The sequence below is a fragment of the Chrysochloris asiatica genome, unplaced genomic scaffold, assembly GCF_000296735.1.
Source record: "Chrysochloris asiatica unplaced genomic scaffold, ChrAsi1.0 scaffold00105, whole genome shotgun sequence".
Lineage (NCBI taxonomy): Eukaryota > Metazoa > Chordata > Mammalia > Afrosoricida > Chrysochloridae > Chrysochloris > Chrysochloris asiatica.
In genome coordinates this window covers 149156-165841 of record NW_006408623.1, presented here as the reverse complement: position 1 = coordinate 165841, position 16686 = coordinate 149156, and the positions used below count along the sequence as shown (strand labels likewise).

The 16686-nt window shown below is 43.1% G+C and overlaps 1 protein-coding gene across 1 annotated transcript in view; it reads right to left on the bottom strand.

Moving 5' to 3' along the window:
• Positions 1-16686, bottom strand: part of LOC102814845 (deleted in malignant brain tumors 1 protein-like) — a 90649-nt gene that overhangs the window by 23655 nt on the left and 50308 nt on the right. Inside the window, exons 7-9 of the mRNA XM_006867461.1 lie at positions 5599-5916; positions 862-1179; positions 270-302 (exon numbers count right to left, since the gene is read on the bottom strand). Of these exons, the coding sequence (XP_006867523.1) occupies positions 270-302; positions 862-1179; positions 5599-5916 (669 nt within the window). The remainder of the gene's footprint in view (positions 1-269; positions 303-861; positions 1180-5598; positions 5917-16686) is intronic.

Below are 16686 nucleotides of genomic sequence, written 5' to 3'. Positions count from 1 at the left end.
TGTCTGCTTCTTAGCATTGGTAAGTGCTTGCTATCATCATCACCAACATCATCACCATCATCATCATCACATCACCATCATCATCATCACATCACCATCATCATTACCATCACCACATCAACATCACCACCACCATCATCATCACCACATCATCAACCATCACCACATCACCATCATCATCACATCACCACATCACCATCATCATCATCATTCATCATCACATCATCATCATTAGAAAGTTGCCTGGACCAGAAAAAAAGTAGACATACCTGAAGGTGTGGAAAGAGGTAGGTCTTCAGCATCTGAATGCAGAAAGAAAGGCAATAGGTCACCCTCCTTAGTGATTCCAAAGTGTAGGAAGTTGGGGTTACAAGGGTGTGAATGAAGAGCATGAAGATCATGGCCTTTCTGGGCATGGGGCTCTGAGCACTGAGACCCCACACTGGGTAGCTCCAACTCTCTTCCAGACATCCCTTGGGGGATGAGGCACAGTTTCTGGGTCTACTCTGCCCCATAGTACCCAGGCCTGAGTTACCCTTTGGTACCTTTTGTAGAATTACCTGGACTATTTATTAAAGTGTAGCTTCTTAAACCCCTTTTAAAACCTAGTCAATTCCAGACTCTGGAGATGGGGCCCTGGAATCTGTACTGGAGTGCTCCAGACAGTGTTGTGTTTGCTAAAATTCAAGACCTTCCCTGCTGAACCCTGGGAACTGCCTGGCAGGGAAGTGCCTGAGCCCAGGGCCTTGCTCAGAGTAGAAGCTCGAGGGGTGTCATGCAACAAAGGGCAAATGGATGGTGATGGAATTCCATCCAGGACTCATCGACATTATAAGCTAGTGGGCTGACAGGGGAGGTTACCTGAGCAGATGACACTGGCGTCCTCGTGGTGACCACAGTTGTGCTCTGCCCAACCTGAGTGAGCACACTGGCCCAGGAAACGCTCCACCCCTGAGCACTGGATGTTGTCCAGGAAGATGTCTCCAGAGCCTGGGCCGAAGTGGGCCTCACCAAGTGCAGAGATGGCTTGCCCACACCCAAGCTGGCGGCACACGACCTCAGCTTCACGATTGTCCCACAGGTCATCACACACAGTGCCCCAGGTCCCTTGGTGGAGGACCTCCACACGACCCGAGCACCGACCTGAGCCTCCCACCAGCCGCAGCTTGGGCCAGTCCCCTGTGGACAAAGATGTAATGTGTGAGTCCCTGAAAGATGTTGCCTGGGTTCTACCAGCACCTCAGAGGGGAACAGGACTATGGGGAAGGCCAGGGATTGGACAGGCACTGGTCTGGGACCTTGGAGCCTGCTCTTAACATTTCTCGTGTATTTGTGAGCTGCAAGATGTGTTGTCTTCAGCTAATTTAATACATACAGTCTTTCATGTTAGGCATAGCATTATAGTTATGAATGGAAGAGATATGGTTCCTGCCTTCGGGAAGTCTTAACCAGTTCCTGTTGAGTTGATTTTGATTCATAAAGACCCTATATATGTCGGAGTAGAACTGTGGTCCGTAGGGATCTCAATGGCTAAGTTTGTAGAGGAGATCACTAGGTTTTATTCTAAGGCCTCGTGGGGTGTACTGGAACCTCCAGCCTTCACAGAGCCTACAGTCTATTAGTCAAATCTGGACAATAGTACAAGGGACTCATCCACAGTGCAGTATGCGCAGTGATGGAGAGTATTAGGGCGCTTGAACGAGGACAATAAAGAGGAAGAGTCTGGAAAGGCCGTCTAAAAATAAAAGTCAGGGGAGAGTTGGGCCAGAGAAGTTAGCATACACAAAAAGGCCCTGAAATGCCACTAAACTCCTGCAGGTAATTCTAAAAAGTATGAACATTACAAAACAAAAATCCGCAAAGCCATCATCACACGACAAAAAAAAATTCCAAAGAAGACTTTCTAATGGCATCTCAATGTGATGAAAATCTCTGCAGGTCAGAGAAGGAGTAAATTTGGAGCTGGGAGAATAAATAGCTCCAGGCAATACTGGGACCTGCTGTGTTTAACTTGTCCTGTCTCCTATTAGCAAAGGTGCCACTTACCTGGATTGTTAACAAGTGATTCTTCAGCATCTGTTGATGTAGAGGATAAATAGGTCAGTATTTTTGAGGAATCCTATCTTTAATAACTAAAGACACTGGTTTTGATGACATTCTGATAAGTGTTTATTATGGGAAACATTGGTCCCTTTAAATAACATAGTACAGGGAGAACCAGATTCATGCAGACAGAAGATTTAGCTATTATTGGTCACTGGTTTGCTAGTGACCATGAGACATTGGTCAGATGGATGTGCACTTGGGATGGTTTGACATGAACCATGGAGTTCTGCTGTGGCCCTGTAGGGTAATGCACTGAACCTCAAGGTCAGTTTGAACCACAAGATCAGAAGTTCAACCTCAACAGCCGTTTCTCAGAAACCCTATACAGGCTTGTTATGAGTTGGAACCCACTCGATGGCACTTAAAACACAACAATGACGACCATGAGTTTTGGAGCTGATGAGTTTCACTTGGGGAACCTTAGATCTAGACAGCCGTCCTTCAGAACATCTGAATAGGGGAATAACCCATGACCTGTTAGGCTGTAGCTGTGTTGTTGTTGTTGTTAAGTGCCATCGAGTCAGTTCTGACCCATAGTGACCCTGAACAGGGTTTTGGAGGCTGTAAATCTTTAAGGGAGCAGAAAGCCTCATCTTTCTCCCACGGTACAGCTGGTAGTTTCAAACTGCTGACCTTGTGGTTCTCAGTCTGATTCATAACCACTACACTACCAGAACTCCTTGTAGCTGGGTTAGGTGTGCCATAAAACCATGAGAAGCATGAATATGCCAACAAGCAAAACAATGATTTTAAATATGTGCCTCAGATGAAATGTCACCAATGGCAGGTGCTGATATACATTTGAGCTTCTTCTTCTCCCCATAGCTTCTCTGTGCCGTAAGTGCCTCTTTGAGTTAAGGTCACACCGTGCTATATTGCAGCTGTTAGTTTATCAAGAGACTTCTTATTGTAGGGAAGGTTATCACCAGAATAACTAACTCACTCCAAGCTAATTGTTTATACACAAGTAAATCCAAAATGGACACCTGGTGCGATGCTGAGGGGTCAGCACTAGACTTCGAACCACAAGGCCAGCTGTTCAAACCCACCAGCTGCTGTGTGGAAACCTTATATAGGTCATGATGAGTCAGAACTGACTCGATGGTACTAACAGCAACAACAAATCCAAAATATTTTTTAAATTGTCACATGACAATTACAACTAGTCAGGCTAATCTACTTACCGATTTGCTTGGTGGATTGTGACTGAGAGGAAATGGACTAAAAACTACTTAATATGCAGCCTCTATGGCGCTGTGGGTTAATGCGCCAGACTACAAAGCCATTTGAACTGCAAGGTCGGTGGTTCAAGCTCACCAGTTGCTCCTTGGAAACCCTATGCAGGGTCACTATGGGTTGCAACCGACTGGATGGAACCTAACAACAACAACAACAACAACATAGTACATTTAGGAGTCCTGGTGTGGCGCTGTGGGTTAATGCGTCAGACTACAAAGCCGTTTGAACTGCAAGGTTGGTGGTTCAAGCTCACCAGCTGCTCCTTGGAAACCCTATACAGAGTTGCTATGGGTTGGAACAGACTTGACGGCACTTAACAACAACAACAACAACAACAACAATCATTCAGTTCTGTGGTGACACTAAAGATAAAGTGCTGGACCACAAGTTCAGTTTGAACTGCAAAGTCAAACATTTAAACCCACCAGCCCCTCCTTGGAAACCCTATACAGGATCGTTATGATCAGAACTGACTTGACCGCACATAGCTGCCACTCTTTCTAATGGAGTCCTGATGTGGCACTGTAAGGTAAGCACTGGGCTGCTAACTGCAAGGTCAGCAGTTAAAGCCCACCAGTCACTCACTCCTCAGAAGCCCTGTACAGGGTCACTATGAGTCAGAACCAACTTGATGGCACTTAACAACAACAACAACAGCAACAATTCTTTCTCATATAGCTGGAATATATGAAGAAGAACACGGTGTCAGGATTGGAGGAAGAAGTGTTGCCAAGCAGTGATATGTGGATGACATAATCTTGTTTGTTGAAAGCAAAGAGAACTTGCAGCACTTACAAATAAAAACCAAAGACTACAGCCTTCAGTATGGGTTACACCTCAATATAAAGAAAAGAGAAATCCTCACAACTGGATCAATAAGTAACAGCATGATAATCAGGAAAAGATTGAAGTTGTTAAGAATTTCGTTTTACTTGGATCCACATAGCAACACCCATGGAAACAGCAGTAAAAAAAAAAAATCAAAGGCTGCATCGCATTGGACTGCAAAGACTTTTATAAGTGTGCAAAAGCTAAGAGGTCACTTGAGGACTAGGGTGTACCTGGCCCAAGTTGTGGTATTTTCAATCACCTCATATATGGGCAAAAGCTGGACAATGGATAAGAAAGATGAAAGAAGAGCTGATGTCTTTGGATGATGATGTTGACAAAGAATAGTGAGCCCATCATGGACCACCAGAAGAACAGACAAATCTGTGTTGGAAGAAATACAGTCAGAATTTAGAAGTGAAGATGATGTGACTTGGTCTTACATATTTTGGACAGTATCAGGAGGGACTAGTCCATCATGCTTGGTGAGAAAGAGGAAGACTCTCAACAAGATGGATTGACAGCGTGGAGCAATAGTGGGCTCTGACACAGTGACAATAGTGAGGATGGGCAGTACTGGGCAGTGTTTTGTTTTGTTGTACATGGGGTCACTATGAGTCAAAATCAACCTGACCTAATAACAACAACAACTCTTTCTCAGGTGCTGTGTGGTGATGGTGGTGGTGGTGGCACTGCGGGTTAGTGCGCTGGACTGCAAGGTCAGTTTGAAGCGAAAGGTCTGCAGTTCAAGCTCACCAGCCGCTCCTTGAGAAACCTATACAGGGTCACTGTGAGTCAGAACCGACTTGATGGCACTTAACAACAACAACTATTCAATCAAACACCTATTCCTTTGGTAATTCTGACTACCAAATTAGATTTTATTCTGAGGCTATCAGTTAAACACTTGACTACTTAAGTTAGAATGTTGTTTTTATTGTTAAGTGCTGTGGAGTCCGTTTTGACTCACAGTTGGTTCCGACTCATAGTGACCCTGTATAGCGTTTCTGAGGAACTGCTGGTGAGTTTGAACTGCCGACCTTTCGAGGTCGAGTGCTTATCCTGTGGTGCAATGCAAGGACTCTGAATCTTCATGGGAGCAGAAAGCCTCATCTTTCTCCCACAGAGCGGCTGGTAGATCCAAACTCTTAGCAACCCAACTCCTAGCCCACTATGCTACCAGAACTCCTTCCACGATAAGTGTCTTGTTGTTAAATGCTGTGGAGTCAGTTCTGACTCCTAGGGACCCTGGATAGATAGCATTTCGAAGGAGCAACTGGAGTGTTTGAACCGCCGACCTTTTGCTTACCTTACGTTGACACACCAGGACTCCAAGTTAGAACAGTTACAGCGGAAATGGAATGCTGTAGGCTTGAGGGTCACGGACTGATTCTGTATACTCAGAAGACGGGACAGGGAGCTTACCTGAGCAGATGACACTGGCATCCTCGTGGTGACCACAGTTGTGCTCTGACCAGCCCGAGTGAGCGCACTGGCCCAGGAACCGTTCCACACCTGCACACTGAAGGTTGTCTAGGAGGATGTCCCCAGAGCCTGGACCAAAGTGGGCCTTCCCAAGGGCAGACATGGCCCGGCCACATTCCAGCTGACGGCACACGACCTCCGCTTCATTGAGGTCCCACAGGTCATCACACACAGTGCCCCAGGTTCCCTGGTGGAAGACCTCCACACGGCCGGAGCATCGACCTGAGCCACCCACCAGACGCAGCTGTGGCCAGGCGCCTAGAGACAGAAACCCAGTAATTGTTGTCCCCTCAGGATACTGCCTGCTTTCCATGAGCGGGTCCCCCTCTCCCCACCCCTAGACTCTACTATTAGGGATGGAGGAGTCAATTAGTCAAGCTCTGAGGAAGAAGATGATATGCCATGCAGATTGCCAAACAGCATTTAGTCTGAAAAATTTCTTTAACTAGGTGTAGATTTTGCCAGAGGCATGTGCCAATTTATTTCAGCTAAATGCAGAAAAAACATGATAAATAATTTGTGTAGTGATTTGTAACTTTATAAAGCAGGAGTCCTGGTGTGGTGCTGTGGGATAAAGCACTCGACCGCAAGGTCAGTTTGAACTACGAGGTTGGTGGTTCAAATTCACCAGCTGCTCCTCAGAAACCCTATACAGGGTTGCTATGAGTCAGAACTGACTTGATGGCACTTAACAACAAAACAGGTGTGTGTGTTTGCGTATCTTCACCCTTATAAGAACTCAGGAAGGTAATCAGGAGAGTAATGTTGTTAAGTGTCGAGTCGTTTCTGACCCACAGTGACCCTGTATAACGTTTCTGAGGAGCGGCTGGTAAACTTGAACTGCTGACCTTGCGATTCAAACTGACTTGGCAGTCCAGCACATTAACCCACAGCGCCACACCAGAAGTCCAGGAAAGTATTAGTGTGACCGTATTATCTGCAAGGCACTGAAGATTGAAGAAGCAAAGAAGTTCCCCTCAAAGTAACAGATTGACACTCAAGTCTCCTAACCCCAAAGTTCTCTGATTTTTCTCTGCTCATCTATCTCACTTTGGAAAAGTCTTTAGGGATGCACAATGTGAAGCTAACTTTGATCACTTCCACCATATAAAGAAGCAAAGAATCCCACTAGAGGCACGGATAGGCCGCTCACACTTTGAAGACTATGAAAGACACAGAAAAATGAACTTTGTTCATCCTGGGATGTCAAAACCAAAAGATCCCAGTGGTTTTGAGAGGCCCTAGAAGTTTTGGAGAATCAACTGCAATTGGTCCATTTTCTGCTAATGAAACAGGTAGAAATGGAAAGTTTGCTTGGGGAATGAACGGGTGTGTTCCCAGGGCTTACCTGGTCTTGCCTGGGGAATGAACGGGTGTGTTCCCAGGGCTTACCTGGTCTTGCCTGGGGAATGAACGGGTGTGTTCCCAGGGCTTACCTGGTCTTGCTTGGGGAATGAATGGGTGTGTTCCCAGGGCTTACCTGGTCTTGGTGTTATTGTCTTAGGCATTGCTGTTGGAATAGCTGTGGATATAAGAAGAAACCCTTAAATAAAAACCATTAAATTTTTTAAACATTGGGCATATCAAGGTGGCAGCATTCTTAGGTCACCTCCAATAAGTGTCAAGATTATAACTGAGTCATCCTTCCTGCAATCTTTATAATAATCCAAAGAGTTACAACCAAACTCTTTCCTTGTGGGTTTTACTGTTTCTCTGGTATATGGGCTCTAACAGAAATGTCATTTCTTCTAATCAGTCCCTGGAAATACGTTGCTGTTGTTGTTAACTGCTGTCAAGTCGATTCTGACTCATAACAACCCTGTATAGGGTTTCCAAGGAGCGGCTGGTAGGTTTGAACTGCTAACCTTACAATTTGCAGTCTAGTGCTTATCCTACAGCACAAGCCAGGACTCTTGCTGGAAATGTAGTGGCATTTAAATTGTACTCTTTCGTGTTAGAAATGCGAACGTTTCCAATTATCATCCTGGTAAAACCAAACACCTCTTTGTCCTGTGAACTTCTGCGTCATCATTTTCCTAAATGTGGAGTAGTCTGATGAGATGAGTCTCATTGTCGTTGCTAAGACTTAGGCATCAAACAGCAGTTATCTATGTGCAGTGAGTCCTGGTGTAGTGCTGTGGGTTAATGCGCCAGACTGCAAAGTCATTTGAATGGGCATTATGAGTCTGTGTGTAAAGACATATAGACTGACTCTCTCAGCTCTGCTAGATTTATATAGGAAACTAGGAATATGCAAGTGGCCTTCAAAAAGTTCATGGAAAAATGCCATTATTTAATTTTTTGGTACATTTTCTCTTTATTAAATAAGTGAAATGGATATCTCTTTAATGGTATCTTGGAGGCAAAAGCAAGTGAATTGTGCTGATAATTCATTAAAAAAATAATACAACGAGTATAGCCTTCTATCAGATCTCTATTGTTGTTAACTGCCATAGAGTCAGTTCCGATCCATAGCGACCCTGTATAGGGTTTCCAATGAGCGACTGGTGAGCTTGAACTGCTGACCTTGCAGTTCAAATTGACTTTGCAGTCCAGCACACTAACCCACAGCACCACACCAGGACTCCGTTGTTGTTAGGTGCCATCAAATGGGTACCAACTCTTAGCAATCCTACACACAACAGAATGAAACACTATCTAGTGCTGTGCCAACCTCACAATCGTGGCTGTGTTTGAGCCCATGACTGCTGTGACAGTACCATTCCATCACATTGGGGGTCTTCTTTTTCTTCAACCCTCCACTTTACCAAACATGATCTCCTTCTCTGGGGACTGGTCCTTCCTGATCTTAGATCTGAAGTATGAGAGACAAAGTCTGGCCAGGCTGGCTTTCAAGGAGCACTCTTGGAAGTTGTACTTCTTACAACACAAATTGGTTTATTCTTTTGTCAGTCCATGGTACTTTTTAATATTCTCCTCCAACACCATAACTCAAATGCATCAATTCTTCTATTGATAGCATGGCTCTACCAACCTAAACAAAATGGAGTCGGTTTAGTCATTAGGTCTTGATAAATGAAGACCCTGCAAATGGGGAAGTTAGTTCAAAAATGAGCTGAGATGACCTCATGGTCCTAAAAGGAGATCCGTATGTGCTTAAGCCCACCAAGATAGTTATCTCAGGAACTAAACAGCTTGGATCCTAAAAGGTGGAATGTTTGAGAAGGATTATTACCTGATTGTTTCCTTTTCCCTAAAAAGGGAAAAGAGTGTTTGAAGAAATTTATTGCTTTATTGTTTCTTTTTCCAAAAAATGCTGTCTTGGTGTTAAAATAAAGTATACATCCAAATGTAACTTACCCTATACATTGTGCCCACTCTTCATAATGGGCAGGACGGTCTTGAGAAGTTATTTTCACTGTCCTCCAGACTGCTGGCTTTCTGTTACTAAAGCTTGGATTGGATATCTTCCCTGCTCTGTGATTGGCTACAGTGACAGGTGGCAAGCCTTCATTTCGGTTTGGCAACACTACTGTCTTCCTTATTCACTGTCCAACTTTCCCATGCATATTACATTATTGAAAACACCATGGCTTGGGTCAGGTGCACCCTAGTTCTTAATCTTTGCCCTTAAACAGTTTAAAGAGGTCTTGTGGAACAGATTTGAAAAACACCATTATTTTTAAATTTCATTTTCCATGAACTTTTTGAAGCCCTTTCATATTAAAGAGATAAAACACAGAGCAATAAGAACAGAGGGGTGCGGACAGAGTAGGGTGGAAGCCTGAAACAGTGATTCCAATTAAACAATGTTAGATGAAACTCACTGATTAGATGTGGGATCTTTGAAGCCGCCTCTGCAAACACAAGGAGATCACGGTCAGTCACGATGCTTGCCCATCATCCACTTCATTACATAAAGCACCTCCCCTACCTTTTATAGCATGTTCCCCCAGTAAGAGTCACCCTGGCACTTGTCAGAAGTACAAGTGACCATTTTTCAGTAGCATCTTGGACAAAGTGGAGTCCCTAACTAGTCACTTAGACTTCCCAGAGTTCTGCTCTTTCTGTTTAATGATAAATGGTGCAGAGTCCATTGCTGGGTGACCTCAGGACAACTGCTAAGCCTTTTAAATGTCTTTGTCTGCAAAAGGGGAAGAACCAAGGCTTTGTGCTTGGGCTAAAGGACTGACTGCTTGTTACGTGTTTAAAACCCTGCTTGCATACAATAGACAGTCAATGAATGTTACTTGTTATTTTAATCACTGTTGTTACGATTGCGTCTTCTTGTCAGGTATGGACAGGGCATTATCAGAAAATTGGCATTATGAGAAAATAGAGGATGGCCACCTCAGATCACAAAATAAAGGGAAAGATGAGGCTTTCTGCTCCCGTAAAGATTGACAGCCTTGAAAACCCTGTGCAGGGTTGCTATGAGTAGGAACAGACTTCACTACAAATGGGGACAGAACCACCACCACCACAGGAGTCCTGGTGTGGTGCTGTGGGCTAATGCATCAGACTGCAAAGTCATTTGAGCTGCAAGGTCCGTAGTTCAAGCTCACCAGCTGCTCCTTGGAAACCCTATATAGGGTCACTATGGGTCGGAATCGACTCAACGACACTTAACAACAACAATAGCATTACATAAGGAGCTGTGGTAGCATAGTGGTTATGAGTCAGGCTGCTAACCTCAAAGTCAGCAGTTTGAAACTACCAGCTGTTCCACAGGAGAAAGATGAGGTTTTCTGCTCCCGTAAAGATTTGCAGCCTCTGAAACCCTGTACAGGGTCGCTATGAGTTGGAACTGACTCCACGGCAAGTTGACGCCGTAACCTTAACCACCACTCCAGCATTGCACCTTGGAGTTTGTTACTGCCAGATGTACATCATTAAAGTGATAGATTTTCTTACTATTGTAAATATGAAAGGTTAGGTAATGAGATAGCTGACAAATGAGGAGGGGGTGTCTTACGTACCCATGAGCACACTGCACAGCAACAGAAATCCTGGGCTTAGGTTCCATCTGCTTTCCCATCGTACACGAATACACCCCATCTCTGCATCTGCTCCTGTAACTTGCTCCCAACGGTGCCCTTCCTATAGCTCTAGGATGGACAGCCTACCTAATGGCATCAAGTTGACGCCAACTCACCACAATCCATGTGTTTCAGAGTAGAACTGCATTCTGTAAGGTCTCAAAGGCTGTCGTTTTATATGGGAGTAGATCACCAGCCTTTTATTCAGTGGCACTGCTGAGTGGATTCAAACAGCCAACCTACTGGTTAGTGGATTCAAACCATCTGAACCATTCAGGAAACTGACAGTCTTTATAGTATTTATAGCCAAATCCATGGCTGTTTCCTCTGACGGTTCCCTTAATAATTGTAAACCATGTTGTAGTCTTGTTTTTCCAACTGCTTCTGCTGAGCTGCATGCGTGTGTTAGTTTGCTGTTTTCTAATGTATTACATTTGTTCTATGGGTTTATTTATGTCGGTTTATCATATTCTAAATGTCTCGATTGTATCGCAAGTATTTGTCTTGGATCTTCCCCTAGGTTTGCATGAGACTTTCTTAGGCTGGGACCACAGGTGGGTTGAACTCACCTGTTAGTATCATGGAAGAAAAGGGCTGGTGATCTGTTTTCGGTAAGATAACTGTCAAGAAAACCTTATGGAACATCTCGACTCTGGACACGTTATGTTCTCACGAGTCAGAATCAACTCAATGCTGATAAGCAACAACAGTAGTATATTCAGAAAATCATCAGGACGTACTTCCTAATGGGCCAACGGTGATGAGATGCTTACCTGAAACTAAAAAGCTCGTCTTACAGCTCCAATTATTATGTATTTATTGTGAGATATTCTTGAGATAGTCCATCTTCAAGAATAAAGGGCACACAAGAGTGCCAGACCAGATATAGGCTGTTGATTCACACCCAGGGGTATGTGAGTAGGATGACTTGGGGCAGGGTGGAAAAACTCTGTTCTAGGACTAGGAACTTTCCTAGAATATAGTCATTAAGGCCATGGGCGCCATCCGGATTAGATTGTGAACTGCATGCTTGCTAACTGGGGAAGGAAAACGGAAATAAAACTGTTTGTGGGCTAGCCATGCTGTGCGTCTGCCCGTGCCTACTGGGTTGGGCACCCGATTTTGCAAAATCAAATAAAGAAAATTTCACTCTCACTAAAATGAGTACAGATTGGATTTCTTGAGTGTCAGTAAGCACTTGTGATAACTCATCAGTGATCTCATAACCAAGAGGAACCGAGGCAGCATTTGGGGTATTGACAATGTTTCTCACACTTACGATGCCTCACTACTATGCCAAGCACTCTATGGGAGTCATTTCATAAAACTCTTGCAACAAGTTGAGGAAATACAATTCCATTATTATTCCCACTATACAGGGAAGACTGTTGAGGCATGGAGAGGTCTAGTTGTTTGTCCAAGGCCACAGCACAAGTGATGGAACCATAGTTGAAACCCAGGCTGGAGGCTGTTGCTCTTAGTCACCATACTTACCTTTAGTTGCAGAGTAATAATAAGCTTGGAAGTTTTTGCCGATGTTATTGAAGCTTCGGAAGTACAGGAGGGTCAGTGAGCTGGAGGAGGATGAATAGGTGAGGTAGGAGCCAGTGCAGGTCTTCCCCAGGGACTTTGTGGAGGATGGAGGGCCATCCAGGATTTCAAAATATTCATTGGTGCAATCGAGGCTGTGGGAACATCAGCAGAGCTCAGAGGCACCTCTTTACTAGAGAAATCCTGGTGTGATGCTGGAGGATAAGAACTGGACTGCTAACTGTAAGGCCATGGATTCAAACCCACCATCTACTCCTTGGGAATCCTATAGAGGGTTGCTAGGAGTCAGAAGCGACTCTACAGTACTTAGCAACAACATAAGGTTGCTATGATTCAGAATCGATTCTATGGCAATGGGTTTATAGAGGCTGAGGACAGGTTAATCCACTGCGGTCATTCAAACTATAGTTTTCCTTCTCAGAGTCATTGCCTCAAGGGAGTGGGATTTTAACTAGAGGAGACAAAAGGAGGTTGAAGCTCTAAGTAAACCCTTGCTGAGGGCCTCCAAGCAGCTAGAGAACACAGGGTACCTCACAGCCCAGGGCCAAGGGCAGGGCCACAGCATACAGAATCAGTTTCACCATGTGGCACATCACAAGCTCTAGGTTCCCAAACAAGTTTTGGTTACCCCATCTGCCTAGGGGGAAGTGGACTTCCAAATTGGCTCAGCTCCCCTGTGAAAGTAATCTGACTTCTTCAGGGCTGTCCTGCATTGTGAAGTTTTACCCAGTTGTCTTGAAAATAATTTCCATGCCTCTATCCAATGAGCCACCCATTCCAAGCCACATTTTGATTAACCAAAATTTAAGAGTAATAAATAGCTTAAATGGTTCCTAGAAGTTAATTTCCGTAAGGCATTCATTTATGGAGAGCACCAAACCTTGAATATTTACAACATTAAGACCTAAGTTTTCCTGATTATAAGGTTTGGGGTTAATTCTGGAATCTGCATCTTTAAGCAGCAGAACTCTCCCACAGACATACATGTGTGTTAGTGTGTGTGCATGCACACAAAGACCTATCCACAGCATTGAATCCAAAATTCCAACTCACAGCTATTGAGTTGACTCAGACTCATAGCAAACCTAGAGGGTGTAGTAGAAACTCCATGGTGTTTCCAAGACTGTAAACCTTTACGAGAACAGCCAGCCTTATCTTTTTCCCTTGGAGTGGCCGGTGGGTTTGAACTGCTGACTTTGTGGTCAGCAGTTCAAAGGTTAGTCCATGTGACACCAGGGCTTCTTGAGACAATAATCAGGATGGGACAAACAGGATCTCTCCTACATTGCTGATGAGAATGGTATCTAGAAGGTACAGCCACTCTGGAAAGTAGTGAGGTGTTTTCTTAAAAAGCGAAATACAAACTTACCATACAAAGTGGGAATTGTACTCTTGAACATTTATGCCAAAGGAATGAAAACTTACGTTTACACAAACACCTGTGCCTGAAAATTCCTAAAACGTTGAATCATAATAGCAAAAGACTGGAAACAATCCCAAGGTCCTTCTGGGGAAACTGTTTAAAGAACTCAGGCATCTGTCCCCACCACTCGTCTGTCGGTGTGTCATACTGTGGTGGTTTGCCTGTTGCTGTGATTCTGGAAGCTTTGGCACCAGTATTTAAAACAGCAGCAGGGTCACCCAAGGTGAACATGTTTCAGCTGCGTTTCTAGACTAAGACAGACTAGGAAGGAGAGATGGACTACTTCCAAATATTTTCTCCCTGAAAACCTTATTGAGCAGTAGAACACTGTCAGCACCAGAATATTGACTATTGAAACATGAGGAAGAGCACCAGAGTATTGTCAGATATAGTGCTGGAAAATGAGTTCCTCAAGTTGGAAGGCATGCAAAATACAACAGGGGAAGAGCTGCCTCCTCAAAGTACAGTTGACTGTGATGATGCAAATGGAATAAGCTTTCAGGACCTTCATTTGCGGATGGGGAACAACTCAAAATGAGGATAAACAGCTGTAAACATCCATGGAATGTGCAAAGCATGAATCTAGGAATATTGGAAGTTGTAAAAAATGAAATGTAATGCACAAACATCGATATCTAAGGCATTAGTGAGCTAAAATGGACTGGAATTGGCCATTTTGAATCTGGCAATCACATGATTTACAATGCCAGGAATGACAAGTTGAAGAGGAATGGCATTGCATTCATCATCAGAAAAAACATTTCAAGATCCTTCTTGAAGTATAACACTGTCTGTGATAGAATACTATCCATATACCTACAAGGAAGACCAGTTAAGATAAATTTTATTTATATTTACACACCAACCACTAAAGCTAGTGATAATGAAATGAAAAATTCTACCAACTTCTTCAATCTGAAATTAATCAAACATGCAATTAACATGTACTGATAATTACTAATGATTGGAAAGTAAAGTTTGGAAAGAAAGATGAAGGATCAACAGTTGGAAAATATGGTCTTTGTGATAGCAATGATGCTAGAGATCACATGATAGAATTTTGCAAGACCATTTACTTCTTCATTGCAAATATTTTTTTAAAAAAGATGACTATACACATGGTCTTCACGAGATGGAATACACAGAAATTAAATTGATTACATCTGTGGAAAGAGACAGCGGACAAGCTCCATATTGGCAGCCAAAACAAGGTCAGGGGCAGACTGTGGAACAGACCATCAATTTCTCATATGCAAGTTCAGGCTGAAGCTGAAGAAAATTAAAACAAGTCCATGAGAGCCAAAATATGACTTTGATCATAACCCACTTGTATTTAGTGATCATCTAAAGAACAGATCTGACTAATTAGACACTAACAACTAAAGACCAAATGAGTTGTGGGATGACACTGAGAAAACCATACAGAAAGAAAGCAAAAGGTCACTAAGAAGACAAGAAAGATGGAAAAGATCAAAATGAATGTCAGAAGAGACTCTGAAACTTGTTCTCCTGCACAGAGATGCTAAAGCAAATGGAAGAACTGAGGAGGTAAAAGAGCTGAATAGGAGTCAAATATTATAATGAAATGGGCAACGACCTAGAGTTAGAAAACCAAAAAGGAAGAACATGCTCAGTATTTTTCAAGCTGAAGGAACTTGAAGTAGTTCAAGCCTTGACTTGAAATATTGAAGGATTCTCTGGGCAAAAAAAATTGAATGATATAGAAAGTATCAAAAGAAGATAGAAGGAATACACAGAGTCACTGTACCAAAGAGAAATGGTTGGTGTTCAACCATTTCAAGAGGTAGCATATGATCAAGAACCAATAGTACTGAAGGGAGAAGTCGAAAGTGCACTGAAGGTATTGGCAAAGAACAAGGCTCTGGGAATTGATGGATTATAAATTAAAATCTTTCAACAGATGAAGGCAGCTCTGGAGGCACTCATTCATCTATGCCAAGAAATTTGGAAGACAGCTACCTGGCCAACTGATTGACGAGATTGAAGAGATTCATATTTGCGCCCATTCCAAAGAAAGGTGACCCAACGGAATGCAGAAATCATTGGAAAATGTCAATAATATCACATAAAAGCAAAATTTTGCTAAAATAATTTTTAAAACGCTGCACCGGTACACTGACATGGAGCTGACAGAGGTTCAGGCTGGAATCAGATGAGGACATGGAATGAGGGATGTCATTGCTGATGTCAGATGAGTCTTGGCTGAAAGCAGAGAATACCAGAAAGACACTTACCTGTGCTTTATTGACTATGCAAAGGCTTTAGATTTGGTGGATCATGACAAGCTATGGATAACATTGTAGAGAATGGCTATGCTGGAACACTTAGTTGTGCTCATGAGGAACCCGTACGTAGACCAAGAGACAGTTGTTCGAACAGAACAAGGGGACACTGAATGGTTTACAATCAGGAAAGTTATGAGCCAGAGTTGTAGCCTTTCACCATACGTATTCAATCTGTACACTGAGCAAATAATCTGAGAAGCTAGATTATATGAAGAAGAATGTGGTATCAGGACTTCATATAATCTTCAGGATTATATGTTCATTAACAACCTGTAATACGCAGATGATAAAACTTTGCTTGATGAAAATGAAGAGGACTTAAAATATTTGTAGATGAAAATCAAAGACCACAATATGGGTTACATCTCAATGTAAAGAAAACATTAGTCCTCATCACTGGACCAGTAAATAACATCCAGATAAATGGGGAAAAGCTTGAAGTGTCAAATACTTCATATTGCTCAGAACAACCATCAACATTCATCGAAGCAGCAGTGAAGAAATCAAATTACATGTTACATTAGGCAAATCTGCTGCACAAGACCTCTTTAAAGTGTCCAAGAGCAAAGATGTCAGTTTGAAGACTAAGGTGCACCTGACCCAAACCACTGTATTTTCAATAGCCTTATATGCATGTGAAAGTTGGACAATGAATAAGGAAGACCGTAGAAGAACTGATGCATTTGATTTATGATGTTGGAGAAGAATACTGAATGTACTATGGACTGCCAAAAGAACAAACAAGTCT